Here is a 20,472-nt window from a genome sequence, read left to right on the forward strand (position 1 = left end):
ACGGGTGCCCAGCTCTGCCCATGGGTGCCCAGCTCTGCCCATGGCTATCCCAGCTCTGTCCATGGCTACCCCAGCTCTGCCCGTGGCTACCCCAGCTCTGCCCATGGCTATCCCAGCTCTGTCCATGGCTACCCCAGCCCTGTCCCACCCTCCCAGCTCTCTAACCCTCATCCCAACCAGAGTCCTATCCCAGCTCCATCTCCCCAAGTCTGGAGCCATGAGCACCCAGAGATCCCCAAACTGTCTCACTGAACTCCACAGAAAACCCCACAGGATATTTTTATAGGGGCAAGGGGATGAGGTAGGGATGAAGAAGCTGGAGAGAACTGGGTGCAAGAAGCCATTTATTCCTACAAAAAGCCCTGTTAAAATCCTGAGCGCCGCGGCACAGACACTGCTGAATGTTCCTGGCCTCAAGTCCAGCAGTAATGATTTTTTTTGGCTTTTATTTTCTTTTAGGATTATTACAAATAATATTTACCTTTGTGCTGGTTCACATCTTGATGCTGTTAAACACGTGGCCGCAGCTGGTTTCCCGCTCAGGGCAGTGATATAGTGCCAGTGTTATGAAGCAAAACCTCTCCTGCAAGCCAGAACACCCCACATTTAAAAACCTATTACTTTTCAATATTCCATGGATGCATTTTGCTCCAGCTCACAGCAATTTCCTAGTTTACCCTTATTAAACTGAGAGGGGCTGAGCAGAGGCTTGTGATTTATGAAACACATACTAGATTCATTAAAACCTTTAAAGATTTAATACATTTTATCAAGGCCTTAAATCTGGGCAAACGCCTTTAAAAAAACACCAGCTACAGGGTGTTTTTCATCTCTGGCGCCCTTTTGCGCTTATTTAAGAGCTGTAAAATTTGGATTGACAAATATCGTGGATATTTCATTCCTTACTCCTAAATGGCGCTGAACCCTCCTGACAGGGCTGTTATATATAACCTCAGAGATCTATCACGAGGAAAGATCAAATCATTCTCTTTTATTGACGTTTTATACGTCTCTCAGATGGTTTTCAGGTCCCTTTCCACGATTACAGAGCTGGATGATTCTGTCTTGTGGCCCATCCCATTTCCTGAGATTGCCCAGACAAGGTAAAGCGAGCAGGGGGGTCCGTGTGGGGGGCGATGCCAGGGAGGTCAGTGAGGAGATAAAAATTTAGTGGCTGATAAAAATAATTGAAAGAGGAGGAATTTAGGCTGGCTATTGGGAGTCAGCTCTCCAGGAGCATTTGGACGACGCTCCCAGGGACACGCTGGCATTGTCGGGGTGTCTGTGCAGGACCAGAGGTTGGGCTGGGTGATCCTGTGGGCCCTTTCCAGCTGAGGATCTTCTGTGGGAAATGGGGAAAAATGGGAAATGTCCCGGCCGTGGCGAGGGGTGGAACGGGATGAGTGTCGGGGCGCAGGACGGGGAGCGGGGCCGGGAGGCTCCGCACCCCGAACCCCGCGCGGGTCTCGAACCCGCGGCCTCCAGGGCCGCATCCCCGCTCCTCCATCGCCCCCTGGCGGCGGCGGCGCGGGCGCGCGGTGATGACGTCAGTGGCGCGCCGCCGGTGCCGCCGCCGGTGCCGGGCATGGCCCAGCTCGGCGCCATCGCCGCCCTCGCCCTCGGCGTCGCGGCCGCCGCGCTCCTGTCGGCCGTGCACAAGATCGACGAGGGCCACATCGGCGTCTACTACCGGTGAGACGGGCCCGGCGGGGCCTCCTGCGGGGGGGAGAGAGCCGGGCCCCGGCCAGCCGCCGCCGCCGCTCACGGTTCCCTCTCTCTCTCTCTCTCTCCCCTTCCCGTTCCCTCCGCAGCGGCGGCGCGTTGCTGACCTCCACCAGCGGGCCCGGCTTCCACCTCATGCTGCCCTTCATCACGTCCTACAAGTCAGTGCAGGTGCTGCTGGGCCCGGGCCCGGGCGGGGCGGGGAGGCCGGGCAGGCACACGGGGCCGTGGCTGTGCCCGGTACCGGCGGTGGCTGTGCCCGGTACCGGCCGTGGCTGTGTCCGGCACCGGCGGGAGCGGCTCCGGGACGGTCCCGCTGAGCCCTGAAGGCGGCACCGAGCGGGGCGGGCGCGGCTCCAGCTTCGGAGGGTCCCGGTGGATGTGGCTGTGGGGTCTGTGGGATCTGTGCCGGGGAAATGCCTCTCCTAAGCCGCTCTCCTTCCGTCCCCTCCAGACCACGCTGCAGACGGACGAGGTGAAAAATGTCCCGTGTGGCACCAGGTGAGGCGCTCAGCCCGCCCGGCCCTTCATCCTCACACACTGAACTGCCCTGCAGCCCCGGACTGGGCTCACTGGGAGCTCTGCAGGGCTCTCCGGGACAGTGAGCACCCCCGGGGCTGCGGGGGAATGTTGTGTGGGGTGTTGGGGTGCTGGGCAGGCCGGGATGGGAGAGTCCCCTTGGAGCCGCTCAGCCTGCAGCAAACAGCGTTTTCTGCTTTGTCCCGTTGCAGTGGGGGAGTGATGATTTATTTCGACAGGATCGAGGTGGTGAATTTCCTCATCCAGAGCGCGGGTGAGTCACAGCTGTGCCCCGGGGGCTGTACTGCGGTGCCAGGAGGGGCAGAGGCTGTGCCAGGAGGGGCAGAGGCTGTGCCAGGAGGGGCAGAGGCTGTGCCTGTGTTTGTTGGGGGGCCAGGCTGTCCCACAGCTGTGCCCCGGGCCCCTGGCAGAGCCCTGAGCTCGGGGTGTCACCTCTGAGCTTGCTCTCCTGGGAATTTGGGTGTTTGTTGTTTCCTGCTTTGTGCAGCAGAGGTTGGGATCACAGGGAGTGCAGGGGGAGCCAAAGGGGCTGTGAGCAAAGGCTCCTCTGTACAACCACCCGGGCAGCCTTTCCCCAGATCCTTTGGGTTTTAGTGTGTGAGAGTCTGGCTCAGCAGGGAGCTCTGTGTGTGTGTGTGTGTGCAGCCCCAACACAGCCTGAGGCTGCCTCGGACCCTTCTGTTCACAGAGCAGGGGACAGAAACTGCCACAAAATACTGGCAGTAAATAAACCTGCCCTGAGCAGAGGGCAAGCCTCATTTCACAGCCCCTGCCTGACACTGAGCTCCAGGGATTTCCCTGGGAGTGCTCAGCCTCCTTTCCCTGCTCCACCCCGTGCTCTCTCCTCTCTCAGTGTACGACATCGTCAAGAACTACACGGCTGACTATGACAAGGCTCTCATCTTCAACAAGATCCACCACGAGCTGAACCAGTTCTGCAGTGTCCACACACTGCAGGAGGTTTACATCGAGCTGTTTGGTGAGCTGGGGCTGGTGCTGCGGGCTCAGAACCCCACTGGTGGCTTTTTCCCATTAATCCCGTGTTGGCTCTGCTCGGGGTTGGGGTTGTTAACCAGCTGCCATCGTTTATCCCTGTTATCTTTTGGAGCTGAGTGTTTCAATATGTTGTAACAATAAACCCCACCCCCAGCCCTGCCAGTAGCCTCCCGTTAGGGCAGGGAACAGGAATTCTGTGGCATTCTGTGTGTGTGCAGCAGCTGTGATGGATTGAATCAGTCACAGGGCTCTCTAATCCAGTGCAAAAGGCTGTGCCTTTCTGCTGGTACAGAAAGTCTGAGCAGGCACTGCCTGGCCAGAGGTTTGAAGAGCTTTGGGCCGTGCCCGTGGCGGTGCCCACAAGGCAGGAGAGCTGGCAGGAGCCTGCTGGCCTTCCCAACGGGAAACCAGGGAGACACAGGGCAGGAGAGCTCGGGGAAAGCTGTGGTTTCCTGGTAGGCTTGGCCCCGTGGCTGCCAGTGCTGAGTGTTTTGTTTCTGGCTCTGGCTGACAGGAAATCCTCGCAGCCTTTCAGCGCTCGGCAGTGCTGGCTGCGGGCACGGAGCTGCTGGGGATGGTTTGGGGTTTGTCCCTGAGAGCAGGGGGTGTTTGCAGACTCCTGTTCTCTCCAGCCTGGGCTTTCCAAGGAGCCTGGCTTCCCCTTCCCACACGAGCTGCGGGCCTGGGGCTGGGATCCCCCCAGTTCCCAGTTCCTGCTGGCAGCTGGACGGGTTCCTGGCCGATGGAGGCTCCAGATGTCGGCAGCTGCTGCTGACGGCTGCTTGAAACGGGCTGGAAGCACCCTCTGTGCACAGCAGGAACTTGTACAAACTCCCTGGAACCCCTGGGCTGAGCTGGCTGGGTCTGGCTTGGGCTCTGCAGTGGGGCACAGCTCCTTTGAGCAGCCTCACATCACCCTCTGCCCCCACATCTGCCAGCAGGTGCAGGGAACTGATAGCAGCTGCTTCCCAAACCCCTGCCTGGCCTTCATTAGCAGCCTGAGTTCCAGATAGGAAACTGGGACCAAAGCAAACAATGCAGGAGTGTGGTGTGATCCCTCTTAAAGCCGTTACAGTTTGATTTTCCCTCTGCACTTCCCAGCAGGCCCCAGCTGGAAGCACTGCCCTCCTTGGAGCTTTCATCAGAGCAGGGTTTTAGGCTGTGTTTCCTTTTGAAATCCTCAGCTACGCTGGAGTTCTGGGACTCCTTGAGCCAAGGAGACATTAGTGATGATTTTTGCAGCCTGTTAAAGTAACTGATGCTGCCATTTCCCATTCCTGCCTTCCATTTGCTTCGTGTCCTGCTGGCACAGGCGCAGGTCAGAATCAGTCAGGATTTACCTCGTCACTTCAGGATCTGGTTGGGGAGTTCAGTGGGGAGGGGGCTCAGGGCACAGACTGCTTGCTGTGAGGATGCTGTGTCTGGCTCAGGAGGATTCCAGACTGCAGGTTATGGGAAACTGGGGGTTTCTTTCATGCCTGCCACATTCTGTGGTGTGTCCCAAGGGTTGGTGCTGGTGTTGCTGGGAGAGCTGGGAACCTGCCTCAGGGTCAGCCCAGCACTTCTCCATCCAACTCCCACTTGTGCTTTCCAGGAATAAGAAATGTGAGCCATCCCTCTCGCTCTGGGTGCTGACAGCAAACTGCCTTGGGGGATGTTTCATTCCCTTTTCTTTTTTCCCCGATCAGATCAAATTGATGAAAACCTTAAACTGGCCTTGCAGCAAGACCTAACCACCATGGCCCCCGGATTAATTATACAGGTAATGAGGATTTGAATGACATATTGAAGGGGCGGATTGTGAAGAGGGAAAAGGGCTAAAAGGAAACAAGAAACTGAGATTTGTTCAGGAATTTGTTTTACAACACAGATTTCATTTAACCCAAGGAGTGGGAACAGTGTCCTTCCTGTCCCCTGACAGTTTTGATGTGTTGAGTTTCTCCTGGAGTTACTCTGGGTGCTGGTTTGCCCAGGTTACAACCTCCTGTCATGTCAGGAGGCCCCTCAGTGCTGTTTCTCTGTGGGTTTTGGGCCTGGTCACAGTTTGTGCAGCTCTGGTGGCAGAGGATGTCCCGAGTGCCAGCCCCAGGGGCCCTTGGCTGCTGGCCCACGTTCTCCTGTGTCTCTCTCCAGGCAGTTCGAGTGACAAAGCCGAACATCCCTGAAGCAATCCGGAGGAATTACGAGCTCATGTAAGTGCCTGCCTGTTCCCACAAGGATCCAGAAGGGCAGATTAATTTGGATTGAGGCATTGGGATGCCCTCAGCCTCGTGCTGCCCCTCAGGAAGGGGCTGGGGAGCAGCAGCACTGAGTACTGGGCTGGCAGGGCCCTCACTGAACCTCGAGCACAGGAATGATTTGCCCTGGAGCTCCTTCCCCTGGGCACTGCCCTGTGTTCAGAGCCCTCCCTGTGGCTGAGTGGCACAGGGATGGATTTCACCACTAATCCTCTTGTTTGACTGGGATAGAGAAACTGTTGATTCAACAAGCTGAAGACTTGCAAAGCTCTGAAATAACTTTCTTTGACAGCACTTGACGTGCTGATCCCTCTGCAGTGCCCTGGAGCTGCCTGCTCCTGCCCGTTGCCAGCCCGTGTTCCCTGAGCAGGCAGGATGGAACCCCTCTCATCCTGCCTGCTTCCCCAGCACTGCATGTCCCCTGTTGGGCTTGTGGTAAATCCTGCGTGGTGTGGTCATGGCAGGAGGCCCCCAATCAGCCTGTGCTCTGTGGTGGATGTGGTGTGAGGCCCACACCAGTGAGCTGCTGGTTTTGACTGGTTTTTCCTGCTCCCCAGGGAGAGTGAGAAGACAAAGCTGCTGATTGCGGCGCAGAAGCAGAAGGTGGTGGAGAAGGAGGCAGAGACGGAGAGGAAGAAAGCCCTGATCGGTCTGTGTGCCTGGGCTGGGGGAGGGAACGGGGGGACAGGCAGCAAAGAGACCCCAGGTCCCAGAGAGGGAGGGAGGGATGCACCTGGTTCACTCTGGGACCTGCTCTGATCTGAAACTTTACTAGAGAAACTCAGGAGCTTTTCAGGTGGGTTCCAGCTTTGTGTTCAGCAGGCTGGAAATTCTTCCCACAGTTCATTTCCACCTGAAGTGGGTGATGAGTGAGGATTTTCCAGGGTGACGCTGCTTCTGGCGTTAGGAAGACGTGTGATGACAGCGTGGGTGTGTTCTTGTTTTCATTTCAGAGGCAGAAAAGATTGCACAAGTTGCTGAAATAACTTATGGACAGAAAGTGATGGAAAAGGAAACAGAGAAGCGAATTTCAGAGATCGAAGGTGAGTGGAGGGTGAACTTTGCAGTAAGGAAATCCTGAAGCAGTTCTCCAAGGAGTTCCTGAAGTGTGTGCTGACTGTACTTCAATCCAGGCTGACGTTCACTGGGGTGAAGTTCTTGACCAGAGGCAGGAATGGGAATTTCTTTGCAGGCTTTGCTTCTTGAAACTCCCTTTCTCAAGGTGATCTTTGTAGGAGTTTGAGCTTCAGATGTTCCCTCACCCATCTAATACAATGTCAAAGAAACTCCAGGGTGTGGAGAGGGCTGTGCAATTCCAGCTGGGGAGTGGCCAGGCCCTTTTTCCCCTTACATTCATTAGAGGCCCTGACAAGCTTTGCAGAAGCCACTGAGGAGCCAATTAAGAATTTTACAGATCAGCAGCCTCTCATTAAGAAGTTCTTTGCCAAAATACAATGGGGTTTATTTCTTATAACTGTGTCAGCAGGTGTCAGCCCTCAGTCTGGGTCTGTGCTGGCAGAGGATTCCTGCCTCCTCCTTTTTTTCCTGGTGTCTGTGGCTGGGACCAGCCTCTCCTTTTAGCCAGGACAGGAAGCTGTGGGCCAGACCATCCAGCTGTTTACAGGATCTTTAAGTGCAGCAGCTCCCAGGGCTCCCTGCTGGGGGAAGTAAACAAATGGTTTGTCCAGCTATGCAGCTCTCAGGCCCCGACTGATGCTGCAATTGTGTGGCTCCATGCCTTAGGAGGAATGGCAGGAGAAGGGCAGGATTCCACTCATTTTATCCTTAACCTGGTGGCCTGATACACATCATTATCCCTGGATGGATACAGAGGCAGAGAGGAAAAAGGAGAAGTGTTTCTTTCCTTAAGTGTCTCTGCCAGGAGTCAGGAATTTCAGTATCCACAGAATCAGAGCCTTGGAGCAGTTGTTGATGCAGCAGAGCTCTCCAGCATCTGTGCAAGGGGCAGAGCCTGTAGAGGTTAAAACTCCCTGCTCTGCATGCCAGAACCTTCATCTGTGCATCCCAAATCACATCTGGGAATCACATCCACAGGCACAGACCCCATCTGCAGAGCTGCTCAGGCTGTGCTGGAGCCCTGGGCAGGGCTGGGGTAAATCCCACGTCTGCAGGAGAGCAGTTTCAGCACCAGAGTCAGGCCTGGCTCGAGAAGAAAGGCTGAGCTCAGCCCACGTGATGGGGATAATCAAACCCTGATGTCTGTGCTGTTCTTTGAGCTCTGCAGAGGCAGATGCAATTTACTCATTAATGCTCTCGTCCTGCAGCCATTTAGCTGTAAATTGAGCTCCCATTTCTGGGTTTCCCATTCTGTTCCCTCTTCCCTTGGTGGTATCCTGTGTAGTTTAGATGTGGCACTGGCCACTCTCTGAAGAGTTACCAGCTGCAAACGCTGCTAACGTGGCTGGAAATAAAGATGTGCCTCAGAGCTTGTGTTTGCTTCCAGATGCTGCGTTTCTTGCACGAGAGAAGGCCAGAGCTGATGCTGAGTGTTACACTGCAATGAAGGTGGCCGAGGCCAACAAGGTACTGTGCCTTCCTCTGTGGTGGCCCAGAGCCCCTGGCAGCAGCTGAAGGGAAACACTCAGCACAAGAGCAGGCGGTGATCACTGTTTAAGTCAAAAAGCAAAACAAGGCCATCTCCTCTCAGCAAAGCTTTCATCTGAAACAATTAGTCAACAATTACATCCTTATTTGCAAGTTCATTTTGTCCTCTGGACAGATGAGTGTCAGGGTATGGGAAATCACTGCTCTGCCAGGTACTCAGGGGGCTGTGGCTCTCTCTGGAATATCACTTTCAGTGCTGCCCTTTCACGCTGTTGTGATGAGAAATGTGGTTTCATTCCAGTCTCAAGCTGGCAGATGGTCATAGCAGGGAGATCTCCAGGGTGACAGGCAGGGGTAGAATAAACCACAGGGCAGGGAAAGAACAAATGGAGCTGATCTCAGACACCCTGGAAGAGCCTCAGTACTGCAGAAGTAAAAACAACAGAAAATCCAACCTGGAAACAGAAAAATCACATGAATAGGATTGTCAGGTGTGTTCCTGCCTACAGCAAGGTGCCAGCACATCCCAGTAGGAAGTTTCAGTTCTGTGGTGGTCAGTGAGGAGGGGCAGAGGGCTGGGCTCTTTGTGCACAGGTTTTGTGCCAATTGTTCCATCCTCTGTGAGCTCCTCTCACCCACACACACTCATGGATCTGCTCCCTGGAAAAGAGCCAGGGATTTTCCCTCCTCAGGAGCTCTCCTTGCAAGGGCTCTTGAGCATCCCCAGCACGTTGGGACTGAGCGTTTCCTGTTCCCATCACTGCTCACTCCCATTCCATCCCTGGGTTCAGAGCTGCCCTCAGCCCTGCTGGAGGAGAGCCTGGCTCTGGGCGCTCCCTGTGCAGGGCTGCCCGTGCCTGCTGGGCTGTGGGCAGTGTGTGCCTCGTGTGCTCGTGGCAGGGATTTCCTTTTCCCAAACCAGAGCTGTTGTGACCCGTTTTCTCTCCGTGCAGCTCAAGCTGACTCCTGAGTACTTGCAGCTGATGAAGTACAAGGCAATCGCAGCCAACAGCAAGATCTACTTTGGCAAAGATATTCCCAACATGTTCATGGACTCTGCAGGGAGCCAGACCAAATCTGCAGAGGGACTGGCAGAAGGAATCCAAGAGGAGGATGGGGCAGGAACCAGCGAGGACACAAAACTACTTCATAACATCAACTGAAAAGAAAGATTTCTATTCATTTTGTATCAAAAAATCATGAACTGGGAAATTCTTTTTCGTTTTCCCCCTTTCCTGTGCTGAAAGAGATGAATCAGATTTAATCCTTTCAATCTTTTGTATGACAATTAGACACAAGGACTTTGGTATTCATGGGGTGGGTTTTGTGGTAATTTCTAAGCTCCAGCTGTGTTCTGTATCTGCACCTCCCCAGCAGTTGGTCACCCAGACCAAAGATTTGGGAGAGGCTGTCAGGGCTATCAGCTGGGTGGGAACCTAATTTGGGATTAAGGTGGTTCATAGCAGTTGCAGGTAAAGAAGTGTTGAGGTTTTGGAGGGAGGGGAGTTGCTGCTAGAACTTGTTTTGGGTTTTTTTCTTACTGAAAATTCCGAGTACTTTATTTCAGTCCCTCTGAAAATAAGGTGCTAGATTTTGTACACTACAAGTGGCTGCTGGAGGCTGGGGCCAGTGGCAGGAGCTGCTGAGCCCACAGGGGGTGACCCCAGGAGGGGCAGAGGCTCAGCTGGAATCCTGCAGGTTCCCACTCACGGGGGGATCGAAGCCTTAGACCACGTCACGCAGGGAGTGACCCAAACTCTTCATTTTCTGTGTCTAACTCTGCTTTGTTTTCCATTTGTCGTGTTCCTGTAGGGCACAGGGGAGTTTTCCCAGCAGTTCAGCTGCTGGGGGAGGGCGTGGGCAGCCCTGGAGTACAGAGCTGGGTGAGATTTTGGTGAAACGATGGAAATTGTCATAGAAAACCAGGGAGGAAAGAACTTTTGTCTCAGGGATCCTGACTTTACAAAAGGCCTTGCTGGGCAGCAGCTGCTGGAGGGACCAGACAGTTTTTCAGCTTCTCTGCTCTGTGGGAGCAGCTGGGTCTCAGTTTACAGTGTCTGACTGAGGAAGGACCTTCAGCTCCCGAGGAATTGGGGCTGAATGCACCTCGTGGAAGGAAGATTTCATACCAAGGACAAACCATGATCCTGAAAGGTCATGGGGCAGAGAAAAGCAGCTCTTCCTGAACTACCCAAAGATGGATTCCACTTTTTCTGTCTGTACCAGAATGTACCTTCCCCTCCCGAGGGCTGGTCAGTCCCTCACATCCCAGATGCAAGGAGGGAACAGGGCTTTGCTTTCCACACATGCAAAATTTGAGGATAAAAGTTCAGGCCTAGAGAGAACATTTTTCTTTCCCTATCCATCTGCATTTGGCACCAGAGCCTGGTGATTACCTGCTGATACCATTTGAGGTGTGCTCTCCTGGGATGGTGCCAGGGCTCAGAGCAGCCTGGTGCTCCCCAGTGCCCCTGGCCTCACCCTCAGTGTTAAACCTTTGTCAGTCTGTGTTACTCCAGGAGAGCTCGGATGGATCTCAGCCTCTGGCTCCAGGGTTTTTACAGCGGTTTTCTCTTCCCTGTTGATGCTTGAAAATGCAAAATAGAAATTAAGCATCAGTTTCTGCTGGAGAAAAGTCCCATCCTCTTTGTATTTCTTGGGAAATAGGAGCTAAGGGAAGTCCCATCTCCAGGCCTGCATCAGACCCACAGTAGTGAACATCATCCCCAGGGAGGCTGTGATGCTCCTGACCCATAAATAGGTCTGTGCAGGCAGATCATAACAGGGAATAGCAGAAGTTTAGCCATGAGGATGAGCTCGTTTGAGATTGTTCTACGTTTGTGCTCGAGGTTTCCATCAGCAACTAACACCTCCTTTTACACAAGTATTTTTCACTAATGAAAAGACCCAACTAAGCCAAAGTGGTATTATAAAGGCTTTTTTTTTAATGTGTGATTTCACAGCAAGACAATAGCTTGGGATAAAGAGCTCTGAATGATTTCTTTTTAATTAAAACCCTGACTGCTAAAGTATTAGTGTAATTTAGTTAAATTGTACTAAGAGTGAAAAAGCAAAGCTGAGAGTGTATCAGTCTTCATAAGCCAGTGTCTGTTGTGTCTTCGTTCAGGTTTCTTCACTCTAAAATGTCCTGAATTTTCCAGAGTGGATCTGTCTCTCCATGTAAGTCTTCATTCCCTCTGTCTCTGTAACAGGCGAGTTGTCCTGTTTCTCTGATTTTGAGATGAAGATCTGAACTTTAAACCCACTCTGTAGCAAAGAGAGCAGAGGTTTGTGGCACTGCTGATACCTGGGAGCGTGGAAATGCTCTGCCAGTGCAGTCTTTGACCTTCTCGTGTACTGAATTCAAAGCCTTTTATTTTGGTATTTGCTATGACAATAAAATGGCCTTCAATTTTAGAATCTTCAGTTTTAATGTCAAGGTTTGTGGGTGAGCTTTAATGTCAGGTGTAGATGGATTTGCTGGGTGGGAGCGGGGAGCTGAGGGGTGCTGGGGTCGGTTCTCCCTTTCCAGGGAGGAGGAGGAAGGTGGAAGAAGAAGGATCAGAGGTGTCCAAGGAATGCGGCTTCTGTCAGCCCCTGCTTTGCTGTGGAACGAGCGAAAAACGCAGGACCCAGGCTGGAGCAGCAAAAACAGCTCGGATCTGGTAAAGGTTGCACAAAATCCCTGTCGTGTTTTACCAGACACAGGGCAGGAACCTTCTGGGTGTTCTTACCCAGCTGTGTAAACACCGAATGTGCAGAGGAACACTGGAGTTCTGCACGTTAAGACAAATATTTGAGTTAAGAGGTTCCAGCCGTGGTGTCCCGTTCTTCCCCCGGAGCTGCTCGGTGAAGCCTCCAGCTGCTGCGGGCCCTTTGGCCGCGCTCCAGGCGCTCCCCACGCTGGGCTTGCAGGACAAGCTCTGCTCCCTGCCGTGTCCTTATGGCGCCTTTCGTCCCGCAATAATTGAAATTGAAATTCAGGGGGTCGGGCTGGGTGGCAGCGCTCGCTGCTGTTACAAATCCGATGATTTGGATTTGTCACCAAGCCCAGGGAAGGGGACAAGCGGGGAAATCCCAGCCGGGCGCCGCCGTCCCCCTGGGGCCGCCATGGCGCCCGCGACCTTCCCAACATGGCGCCCCTCGCGCCCCGCCCCGCCGCTCCCATTGGCCAGCGGCTCTCGTCGGAGCGATCTGATTGGTGGACAGCAGGGGCGGGGAGTGGGTGTGTGGCGGAAGTGGCGGCGGCGGGCGGGGATGTGGAGAGCGGGCATGGCCGCCGGGGAAGGGCTGGGCCCGGCGCTCCGCGCCGTCACCGAGCAGGTGCAGCAGGCGGCGGCGCGGCGGCCGCAGGTGAGGGCGGCACGGGCGGCCACGGGCAGCGCGGCGGGACCCGCGGGGTGGGCTCGCTGCCACGGGCGACAGGCCTCCGTCACCACGGGGACGGGCCCGCGCCGTGGGGACAAGTCCGCGGTGACCGCGGGGACAGAGCCGCGGTGCCCCGGGGAGGAGCACACCGCGGCTCTGGGAGTCTGAGCCCCCAGCACGGGAGCCAGGAGCCGCTGTCGGGCAGTGCCCGCTCCTGCTGGGCCCCCCTGGTTCCCCCGGCAGCCCGGGGAAGCCGGGCCGGGGTTGGGCCGGGGCTCCCCGAGCTCACCCCGCCTGTCCCGCAGGGGCTCCCGGCCGTGCAGCCGCGGCTCGTGGCCGTCAGCAAGACCAAGCCGGCCGAGATGGTGATGGAGGCCTACGGCCACGGGCAGCGCAGCTTCGGCGAGAACTACGTGAGTCGGGGCCGGGGCTGGGAAGGGCCAGCAGGGCTGGGAAGGGCCAGCAGGGCTGGGAAGGGCCAGCAGGGCTGGGAAGGGCCAGCAGGGCTGGGAAGGGCCAGCAGGGCTGGGAAGGGCCCCTCTGCAGGGCTGGGAAGGGCCAGCAGGGCTGGGAAGGGCCCCTCTGCAGGGCACAGCATCCCAGAAAGACTCCGGCTGGAAAAGCCCCATCGAGTCCAGGCTGTGCCCGATGCCCACCTTGTCCCCCGGCCCAGAGCACTGAGTGCCATGTCCTGGGGCCTCCCTTGGACACCTTCAGGGATGGAGACTCCAACACCTCCCTGGGCAGCCCCTTCCAATGTCTAACAGCTCTTTCTGTGAGGAAATTCCTCCTGAAAGCTTAGGCCAGCCCAGTTTGGGTGACTCTGTGGGTGACAGCAGCATTCCCTGGTGTTTTTGAGGCTCAGGTTGGCCCCAAGGGCACCCATCCCAAGGACACCAACCCTGTGCCTGCTGTGGGTTTAACAGAATTCTCCTTCATTCTCCCAGGTTCAGGAGCTGCTGGACAAGGCATCAGACTCCAGAGTAAGCACACGGTTCCCTTCATGTTTTCTTACCATGTGTAGCTAAGAGCTGTTCAAAGTCCTGGGGTTTGTTAGGGATCTGGTTGGATCCTTATCTTTGCAGATAAAGGGTGGGTTATTCTTGCCTCGCTGCCTCTGCCCCGTTCCCCCTCCTGCCTTGCTGGCTCCAGAGGAGTTTGGGAATACATCTGCCTTACTCATGATCTGTCTGCACAGTGCTTTGCCTTTTAGGACAAGCATGGTTATTGTTGAAAAAAAAAAAAGTTAACACTCAGTTTGGGGAAAATATCATTTCATGACTGTTGCAAAAGAGCTTTGCCTTCTCTGTTCCCATGGACAGCACTCCCTGCAGCCACAAACCCATCCCTGTCCAGGCTCAACCTCAGCACAGCCACAGGCTGAGTCTTTCAGGGTCAACAAACAAAGAAATTGGGTGTCTGGTATTTGGTTGTGGGCAAACTAAGACTGAAATGCTGCCTGGGGGAAGAGGGAATTGTTGTTCCAACCTGAGCATTCCCTCTGCTTTCAGATCCTGTCGTCTTGTCCAGACATCAAGTGGCATTTTATTGGCCACCTGCAGAAGAGCAATGTCAACAAACTGATCGGTGAGTGCTGGTTGGGTTTGTGTGGGCAGTGGTGTCAGGGAGGTCAGGGTGGATACCAGGGAAAGGTTCTTCCCCCAGAGGTGCTGGCACTGCCCGGGCTCCCCAGGGAATGGGCACGGCCCCGAGGCTGCCACAGCTCCAGGAGGGTTTGGACAGCGCTGCCAGGGATGCCCAGGGAGGATTGTTGGGGGGTCTGCAGGGACAGGAGCTGGACTCAGTCATCCCTGGGGATCCCTTCCAGCTCAGGATATTTCATGATTCTCTGAAACAATAACCATGAACTCACAAATGCCTGTTGTAAGTACAAACAATCCCGTGCCAGCAGAATTCCCCCAGCCTGTGTTTTCTCCCCAGCTGTCCCAAACCTGTTCATGTTGGAAACGGTGGATTCTGTGAAACTGGCAGACAGAGTCAACAGCTCGTGGCAGAAGAAAGGCTCGTCCCAGAAGCTGAAGGTCATGGTGCAAGTTAACACCAGCGGGGAGGACAGTGAGTGGCTCTTTGTGACCTGTGCCTGTTGGTCCTGCTGGGGACAGGGAGCTTGGACGGGCTGGGCTGGTTTGGGCTCTGAAGGTTTCTCTGGCAGAGCTGGGCAAGGATCTCCCTGTTCCTTTCCAGGCAAGCACGGCCTTGCCCCCGGGGACACCACGGCTGCTGTGGAGCACGTCATCAACAAATGCCCCAGCCTGGAGTTCGTGGGGCTGATGACCATCGGCAGCATCGGGCACGACCTCAGTAAGGGGCCAAATCCTGACTTCCAGGTAAGATTTGCTCAGAGAAAGGGTCACTGTGGGCTGGTTTGCTGTTGCACTTTGTCTGTCCCAGTCAGACCAGTCTGAGTGAGGCTGTGGGAACCCCTTGTGCAGGGTAGTGCAGAGCCCTCAGTACCAGTGTCAGTGCAGCTGTGAGGTTTCTTTCTGCAGGGTGCTCCCACCCATGCTCTGAAGCTGCAGCAGGATTGGGGCAGGGCAGCAGCTGCTGTCCTGGAGCCCCTGGTCCAGGTGAGGTTTCAGCCCCCAGTGTGTTGTCAGTAAATCTGGGAAATCTCCAGTCGCTGTTATGGTGCTCTCGTGGGGAGTGTGGGAGTTGCACGTCCTGTGGGAAGGAGACTTCAGGGCCAGGCAGGAACCAGGGTCTGTGGCCCCCTGGCACGGGGCTGGTGTGGCAGTCCGGGTGTGTCACCCCCTGTCCCTGGTGGCCGCAGGTGCTGCTGTCCCTGCGGCAGGAGCTGTGCGAGAAGCTGAACCTGCCCCTGGACAAGGTGGAGCTGAGCATGGGCATGTCCACGGACTTCCAGCACGCAGTGAGTGTGTTCCTGCTCCTTCCCTCAGGGAGCAAACCTGCACCCCAAATTCCAGCCCAGGCGCCACCCAGACAGGCCTCTAAGGCTTCCCTTGGATCCCAGGGCGGCTCTCCTGGTCCTGGGGGGATTCCTGGGACCAAAGCTGCCCCTGGGTGTAGCTGTGGGTGCTGGGTCCATGGGGAGCCATCCTGTGGGAGCTGAGGCTGGGCCGTGGTGGGAGCCCTGCCCTGACCTCCTCCTCTCTGCCCCTTCCAGATCGAGGTTGGATCTACGAACGTCAGGATCGGGAGCACCATTTTTGGAGAGCGGGATTATTCCAACAAAGCCGTGGGGGGCAAGGCCCCCACTGGCAGCCAAGGCCAGGCAGAGGCCGTGACAGTGCAGGGGCACTAAAGGGAGGAGAAGTGGCCTGGCCAGGGGAGAGACCTCGCTGTGGGACACCTCACTATGCATTTACCTCCCTCCGTGTCGGCGCCCGATCCTGATGGTGGAGAGGGAATTCCTTGGAACAGAGGCCTCATAACCATTGTGATTATAGAGTACCCCTAGAAACTGGAAATCTTTATAACCAACAAATGACAAGGCAATTGAGGGCTGGAAGTGGCTGTGGTGTCTTGGTTCCTCAGGGTCATCAAGGACAGAGACTTTGGGGCAATTGGGTTGGGCAAACGAGTGTTTGTCAGGCTGGGGTTGCTGCTGAGCAAGGTGGGTGTCACTGCAGCAGTGCTGGTTGTTTTCACTGAAGACTAAACACTTCATCCAGCACGTTATGATCTTGCCAGAAACTGTAAATGTTTCCCCACGTACAAGTCTTGCACATGGGATGGTTGGAGCTGGGATGGGGCCGTGCTGTGACACAGGAGAGGCCATGGCCAAAGGGTGAGTGACAGGCACAGGGGACTGTGAGGAGCTCAGCTGCCACTGTGAGTTCATGGTGTGATGTTTTGGCTGCACATCACAAGTGTGGGAGTGTCTTCTCGGCTCAATTTTGTCCTTTTCAGGCTGACATTAACTTTTCCCATGGCTCCGTGACTGCCCAGATCTGGAATGCTTTCCCCTTCCCTTCTTTTCCCTCCTCTGTTGTTGGGAATTATTTTCATCCTGCCTAGTAGTTTTGCTGCTGTTTTTTGGTCAGAATGGGGGGTTTCTGCCAGGCCTCTGCTCTGCCACCAGCTTGCTGCTGCTTTCCAAGGTGAGCCCCTCATGGTTTGGTGCCTGTGCCACCCCCTTTACACGTGTGTGAAGATATCAGTGCTCAGGGCAGCAGGGACCTTTCCATTGGAAAATACTTCAGGAAAGGAGGTGTTATTGTCCCACTGCCTTGTGGGTTCCTGAAAAAAAATCATTTGGCCACGAGAGAGCTTCCAGGCTATGTCTTAACATCCTTTCCTGCTCTTGGAAGAGGGAAATGGGACTGCCACTTCCCTTCAGGTGTGAGCAGAAGCTCCTGTGTTCAGCCAGTCCCACAACCTTGTTACAGCTGAGTTTTGGGCTTTTGTGTCTGCTAAGAGGAGGAGAGCTCAGCTGCCAGCAGGAACATCCTCCCCAGGCTTTGCTCTGTGTGCGTGTGGTTAAATCTCGCCGTTGGTTTCGCTCTCTAAAGCTGAATGTAAATGAAAGGAGTCAACTCCACCACCACCCTGTTGTAGCTCCGTGGTTTAGAGGCGCCGTGGGGTCCTCGCACTGCGCCCTGTGTGGTTCATAGTCTAGTAATAAACAGTGGTGAGTTTTGATGCCATCTGTGCCAACTCAAAAGCTATTAAAGATGTTATTTTTATGTTCCAGCGTGGTGAATAAATGCCCTGAGCTGCCTTCGGAGCTTTTTCCGCAGCCTGGGGCCGCTGTTGGAGCTGGGGCGGAGGGAGGAGGGTGAGACGGGGCTGGCAAAGAAAGCGAAGCAGGTTTTGGTGGGGAAGCTCTGAAGTGGCGCTGGGCAGGATGTCGCGTGTCGCGAGCTGTCCCCGCAGGAGCCCCTGGGTGGCGCTGCCGGGCCGAGCACGGGGCGGGCCCGGGACCGCCGTGACCTCACCTCGACCAGGTACAGAACCGCCGTGTGCCCACCTGGGCCAGGTACAGAACCGCCGTGTGCCCGCCTCGCCCAGGTACAGAACCGCCGTGTGCCCGCCTCGGCCAGGTACAGAACCGGCGTGTGCCCTCCTGGGCCAGGTACAGAACCGCCGTGTGCCCACCTGGGCCAGGTACAGAACCGCCGTGTGCCCACCTCGCCCAGGTACAGACAGAACCACCGTGTGCCCTCCTCACCGCCGTGTGCCCACCTCGGCCAGGTGCGGGACCCTGCTGGGGCCGTCGGGGCTCCCTGGCTCTGCCGGGCTCGCTGCTCGGGGCTGTGGCACAGCAGGGCGGCCTTCGGGGAGCAGCCCGGGTGCTGTGCTGGGACAGCCCAAGCTGGGCCATGACAAGGCTCTGGAGAGGAGGGGGAATCTGCGAGAGCCTCTGCTCCTTCCTCTGCAGCTGCTTCTCCCACCCGTGGAGCTTCCAACTGATTTTTCTCGTTGTGTCCACAAGGTTTGCCGCCCTTCCCGAGTGTCTGAGCCTGCCCGAGGCCGGGGCAGAGGGCGCTGCCCACGGGCACCTCCCGAGGCACCTCCCGGAGCCCGAGGCGGGTGCGGGAATGCGGCGCCGCTGACACCGGACACCCGTGGGGGCCGTGGGGCGCAGACCACCCACGCCCCCGGCAGAGGTCACCCGGCAGATGGGAACTGCTGGTCCCTGGAGTGGAGCCAGCGGGCCGCAGATGAAAGAATCCCCGGGCTCGAACCGCGCCGAGCCCCGGCCCCCGCGGCCCGGCTGGGCTCACATCCATCAAAGGCCTGGGCCGGGCTGGGAATGGCAGCGCTCAGGCTCTGTCCCTGTCCCTGCCCTTGTCCCTGCCCATGTTCTTATCCCATCCCTGCCCTTGTCCCTGCCTCTGTCCCTGTCCCTGCCCCTGTCCTTGCCTCTGTCCCTGTCCCTGTGTGCCCTGGAGGAAGGCAGCAGACGCAGCGACTCCTCCGCCCTCATACCTTCCAGTGGCCGAAGGCGCAGGCGTCGCCCCTCTGGAGCAAAGGCACGGCCCCGGCAGTCCCGGCAGTCCCCTGAGGTCACCCCTGTTTCCACATGCCCTTTGGAGGGGGGCTGACCAGGCTGACCCCCCAGAGCCTCAGCACTTCACATGCTCCATGGTGGAACACTTCTTGGGGGCTTGGAGCACATCCATGTGCAGACTTGGCTGATTCTAAGAAGAATAAACCCCTTGATGATGCTGGACTGGGCGATCTGCTGCTGCTCCTTCTTCTCCAGCTCCTGGGAAATGGCTCATCCTCATTCTCGGGCCAAAACCCGTGCCAAAGCAGCAGAGATCAGGAGCTGTGGGTCAGGCCCGGGACACCCGGAGCAGCTCGGCCCAGGCGGATCGTGCTGCAGCCCTTCAAAGTGGAAAGTGTGTTTATTTCTGGGATATCGGCTTTCCGGCAGGAAGGACGGCCACTGCCAAGGTTTTTATTGGATCCCAGTGAAAGGAATAGAGAGAGTCTCGTGCTTGTTGTCTTTCCCTGTGCCTGCAGAAGTTAAGGAGGTTTTTTACCTTCGAGTGGGAGGGAGGGACACGGGGATTTGGCATCCAGCACTGTGGCGATGGGGTTTCAAACGGGTTGCCTTGTCTCCAGGGCCGGAGGCATCAGGAGGGGTCGGGGCTGGAAAGGCACAGAGAGGGGCTTGGAAGCAGTTGAAAGAACCTGAACTCTCAGCTCAAAGCATGTGGAAAGTGTTGCTTGAGCTCCTCTCCTCCAAGTGGGGCTGGGGCAGGGTATTCCACACATCCCAGTTTGGACAAGGTTCTCACTGTTCTTGGAGGGGATTTAGAGACTGAAATCCTGAAGAGCAGGCACAGAGGTTTGACTGCTTCAGGGTGCCATGGATGCAATTCCAGTGCTGGTACTGGAGCTCCTGGAGACACAGATTTCTGAATTTAGGGTTCATCCACGGAAGGGAGATAGCTGTGCCCCGTACCCTGAGGTGTTTTGGGCTGTCCCTGTGCTGGGTGTGTTGTGAGTTCCTGAGACAAGGAGTCTCCTCTCCCCTGTGGGAATGCCCAGGGAGAGCAGCAGGCTCCAGGCTGGAGGCTCATCCCCAGCCCTCTGCAGCACTGGGAGCAGGAGGCCTCGCTCACCACGGGGGCTTGGGAGGGTTCCCTGCTGCGCTGATGCTCGCAGGAGCTGAGGGCGGATACTGGACATGAGCAGTTTCCTGTTGCTCTTCCAGCTTCAGCTCTAGGCTCTGGGACCAGCACAGAATCAAAGAACTGTTTGAGTTGAGAGGGACCCACAAGGGTCACGGAGCCCAACTCTTGGTGCTGCACAGGACAACGGCAGGACAATCCCACCCTGTCCCTGAGCCCCTTCCCCAGAGGCTCCTTCACCTGGGGGTGTCCTGGGGCAGTGTTATTCCACAGTGTGGGACCCGGGCAGGGAAAATTCTGCTCAGTGGAAAAAACGGGAAGGAAAAAAAAAAAAAAAAAAAAAAAAAAAAAAAGACGGAAATCTGTGGGACACCTCATTGTCTCTTTTACTGGCAGGATGATGCTGCTCTGCAGGGCTCTGGGGTCCCACAGCTGCCCCCCGGTGCCGAGGTGGGAGGTCTGGGGGTGTGACTGGCCATTGAAGAGCCCCTGGGGCCGCAGTCCTTGTCCCTGCCTGGCAGGAGGCAGCCCCTGCCCGGGCTGGGAGCTCTGCGGGCTCTTGTGCTCCCGACCAAGAGCAGAGTGGGAGCAGCCCGGAGTGAGCTGAGCAGCGCCTCCACTCCCCGGCTGCCGAGGAGGGTTCTATTTATTTGGAGAGAGGAGTAAATTTCTTTTCTCCTCCAGGAACTGTTGGTCCTGGAGAGAAACCGCATTCCCAACGTCGTCTTGTCGTCCTTCCCTGACCCTTCTCCCCCGCTCCCTGGCACAGGGTCCTGCAGACTTCATTGCCGGCTTTTGATCCTTTTGATTTGATGCTGCCGCGAGCCTTGGCCTCGGAGAAGCCGAGCCCCGGGCGGACGGGAGGGCTGGAGTCAGGAGAGGCAGCGGGGACGTGGGAGGGGGGAGCGGGAAGAAAAATATTTGACTTAGTGTGAAAAGCACTGAAGCAAAGAGGGAAGCCGAGGGGGACGAGTGTT

The 20,472-nt window shown here is 56.3% G+C and overlaps 2 protein-coding genes across 2 annotated transcripts; both read left to right on the plus strand.

Annotated features, from left to right (window-relative positions):
* Positions 1-1,525: 1,525 nt before the first annotated feature.
* ERLIN2 (ER lipid raft associated 2) lies at positions 1,526-11,480 on the plus strand. Its single transcript, XM_063420018.1, has 11 exons — positions 1,526-1,692; positions 1,812-1,893; positions 2,177-2,223; positions 2,454-2,515; positions 3,116-3,241; positions 4,947-5,020; positions 5,392-5,450; positions 6,053-6,144; positions 6,449-6,538; positions 7,960-8,039; positions 9,014-11,480. The coding sequence occupies exons 1-11, from the start codon at positions 1,586-1,588 to the stop codon at positions 9,221-9,223; spliced, it is 1,029 nt and encodes a 342-aa protein (XP_063276088.1). The 5' UTR covers positions 1,526-1,585; the 3' UTR covers positions 9,224-11,480.
* Positions 11,481-12,281: 801 nt separating this feature from the next.
* On the plus strand, positions 12,282-17,099 carry PLPBP (pyridoxal phosphate binding protein). Its single transcript, XM_063420073.1, has 8 exons — positions 12,282-12,413; positions 12,734-12,841; positions 13,376-13,411; positions 13,940-14,015; positions 14,370-14,504; positions 14,634-14,776; positions 15,220-15,318; positions 15,574-17,099. The coding sequence occupies exons 1-8, from the start codon at positions 12,318-12,320 to the stop codon at positions 15,709-15,711; spliced, it is 831 nt and encodes a 276-aa protein (XP_063276143.1). The 5' UTR covers positions 12,282-12,317; the 3' UTR covers positions 15,712-17,099.
* The last annotated feature ends 3,373 nt before the right edge of the window (positions 17,100-20,472 follow it).

This window comes from Prinia subflava, chromosome 29 (genome assembly GCF_021018805.1).
Source record: "Prinia subflava isolate CZ2003 ecotype Zambia chromosome 29, Cam_Psub_1.2, whole genome shotgun sequence".
NCBI lineage: Eukaryota > Metazoa > Chordata > Aves > Passeriformes > Cisticolidae > Prinia > Prinia subflava.

Bases quoted from the DNA above. Each gene is read 5' to 3' on its own strand.
- PLPBP (XM_063420073.1), top strand. From the start codon at position 12,318: ATGTGGAGAGCGGGCATGGCCGCCGGGGAAGGGCTGGGCCCGGCGCTC. The intron at 12,414-12,733 runs GTGAGGGCGGCA...CCTGTCCCGCAG, and splicing joins CGGCGGCGCGGCGGCCGCAG to GGGCTCCCGGCCGTGCAGCC. The intron at 14,016-14,369 runs GTGAGTGCTGGT...TTTTCTCCCCAG, and splicing joins CAATGTCAACAAACTGATCG to CTGTCCCAAACCTGTTCATG.
- ERLIN2 (XM_063420018.1), top strand. From the start codon at position 1,586: ATGGCCCAGCTCGGCGCCATCGCCGCCCTCGCCCTCGGCGTCGCGGCC. The intron at 5,021-5,391 runs GTAATGAGGATT...GTCTCTCTCCAG, and splicing joins CCCCCGGATTAATTATACAG to GCAGTTCGAGTGACAAAGCC. The intron at 8,040-9,013 runs GTACTGTGCCTT...CTCTCCGTGCAG, and splicing joins AGGTGGCCGAGGCCAACAAG to CTCAAGCTGACTCCTGAGTA.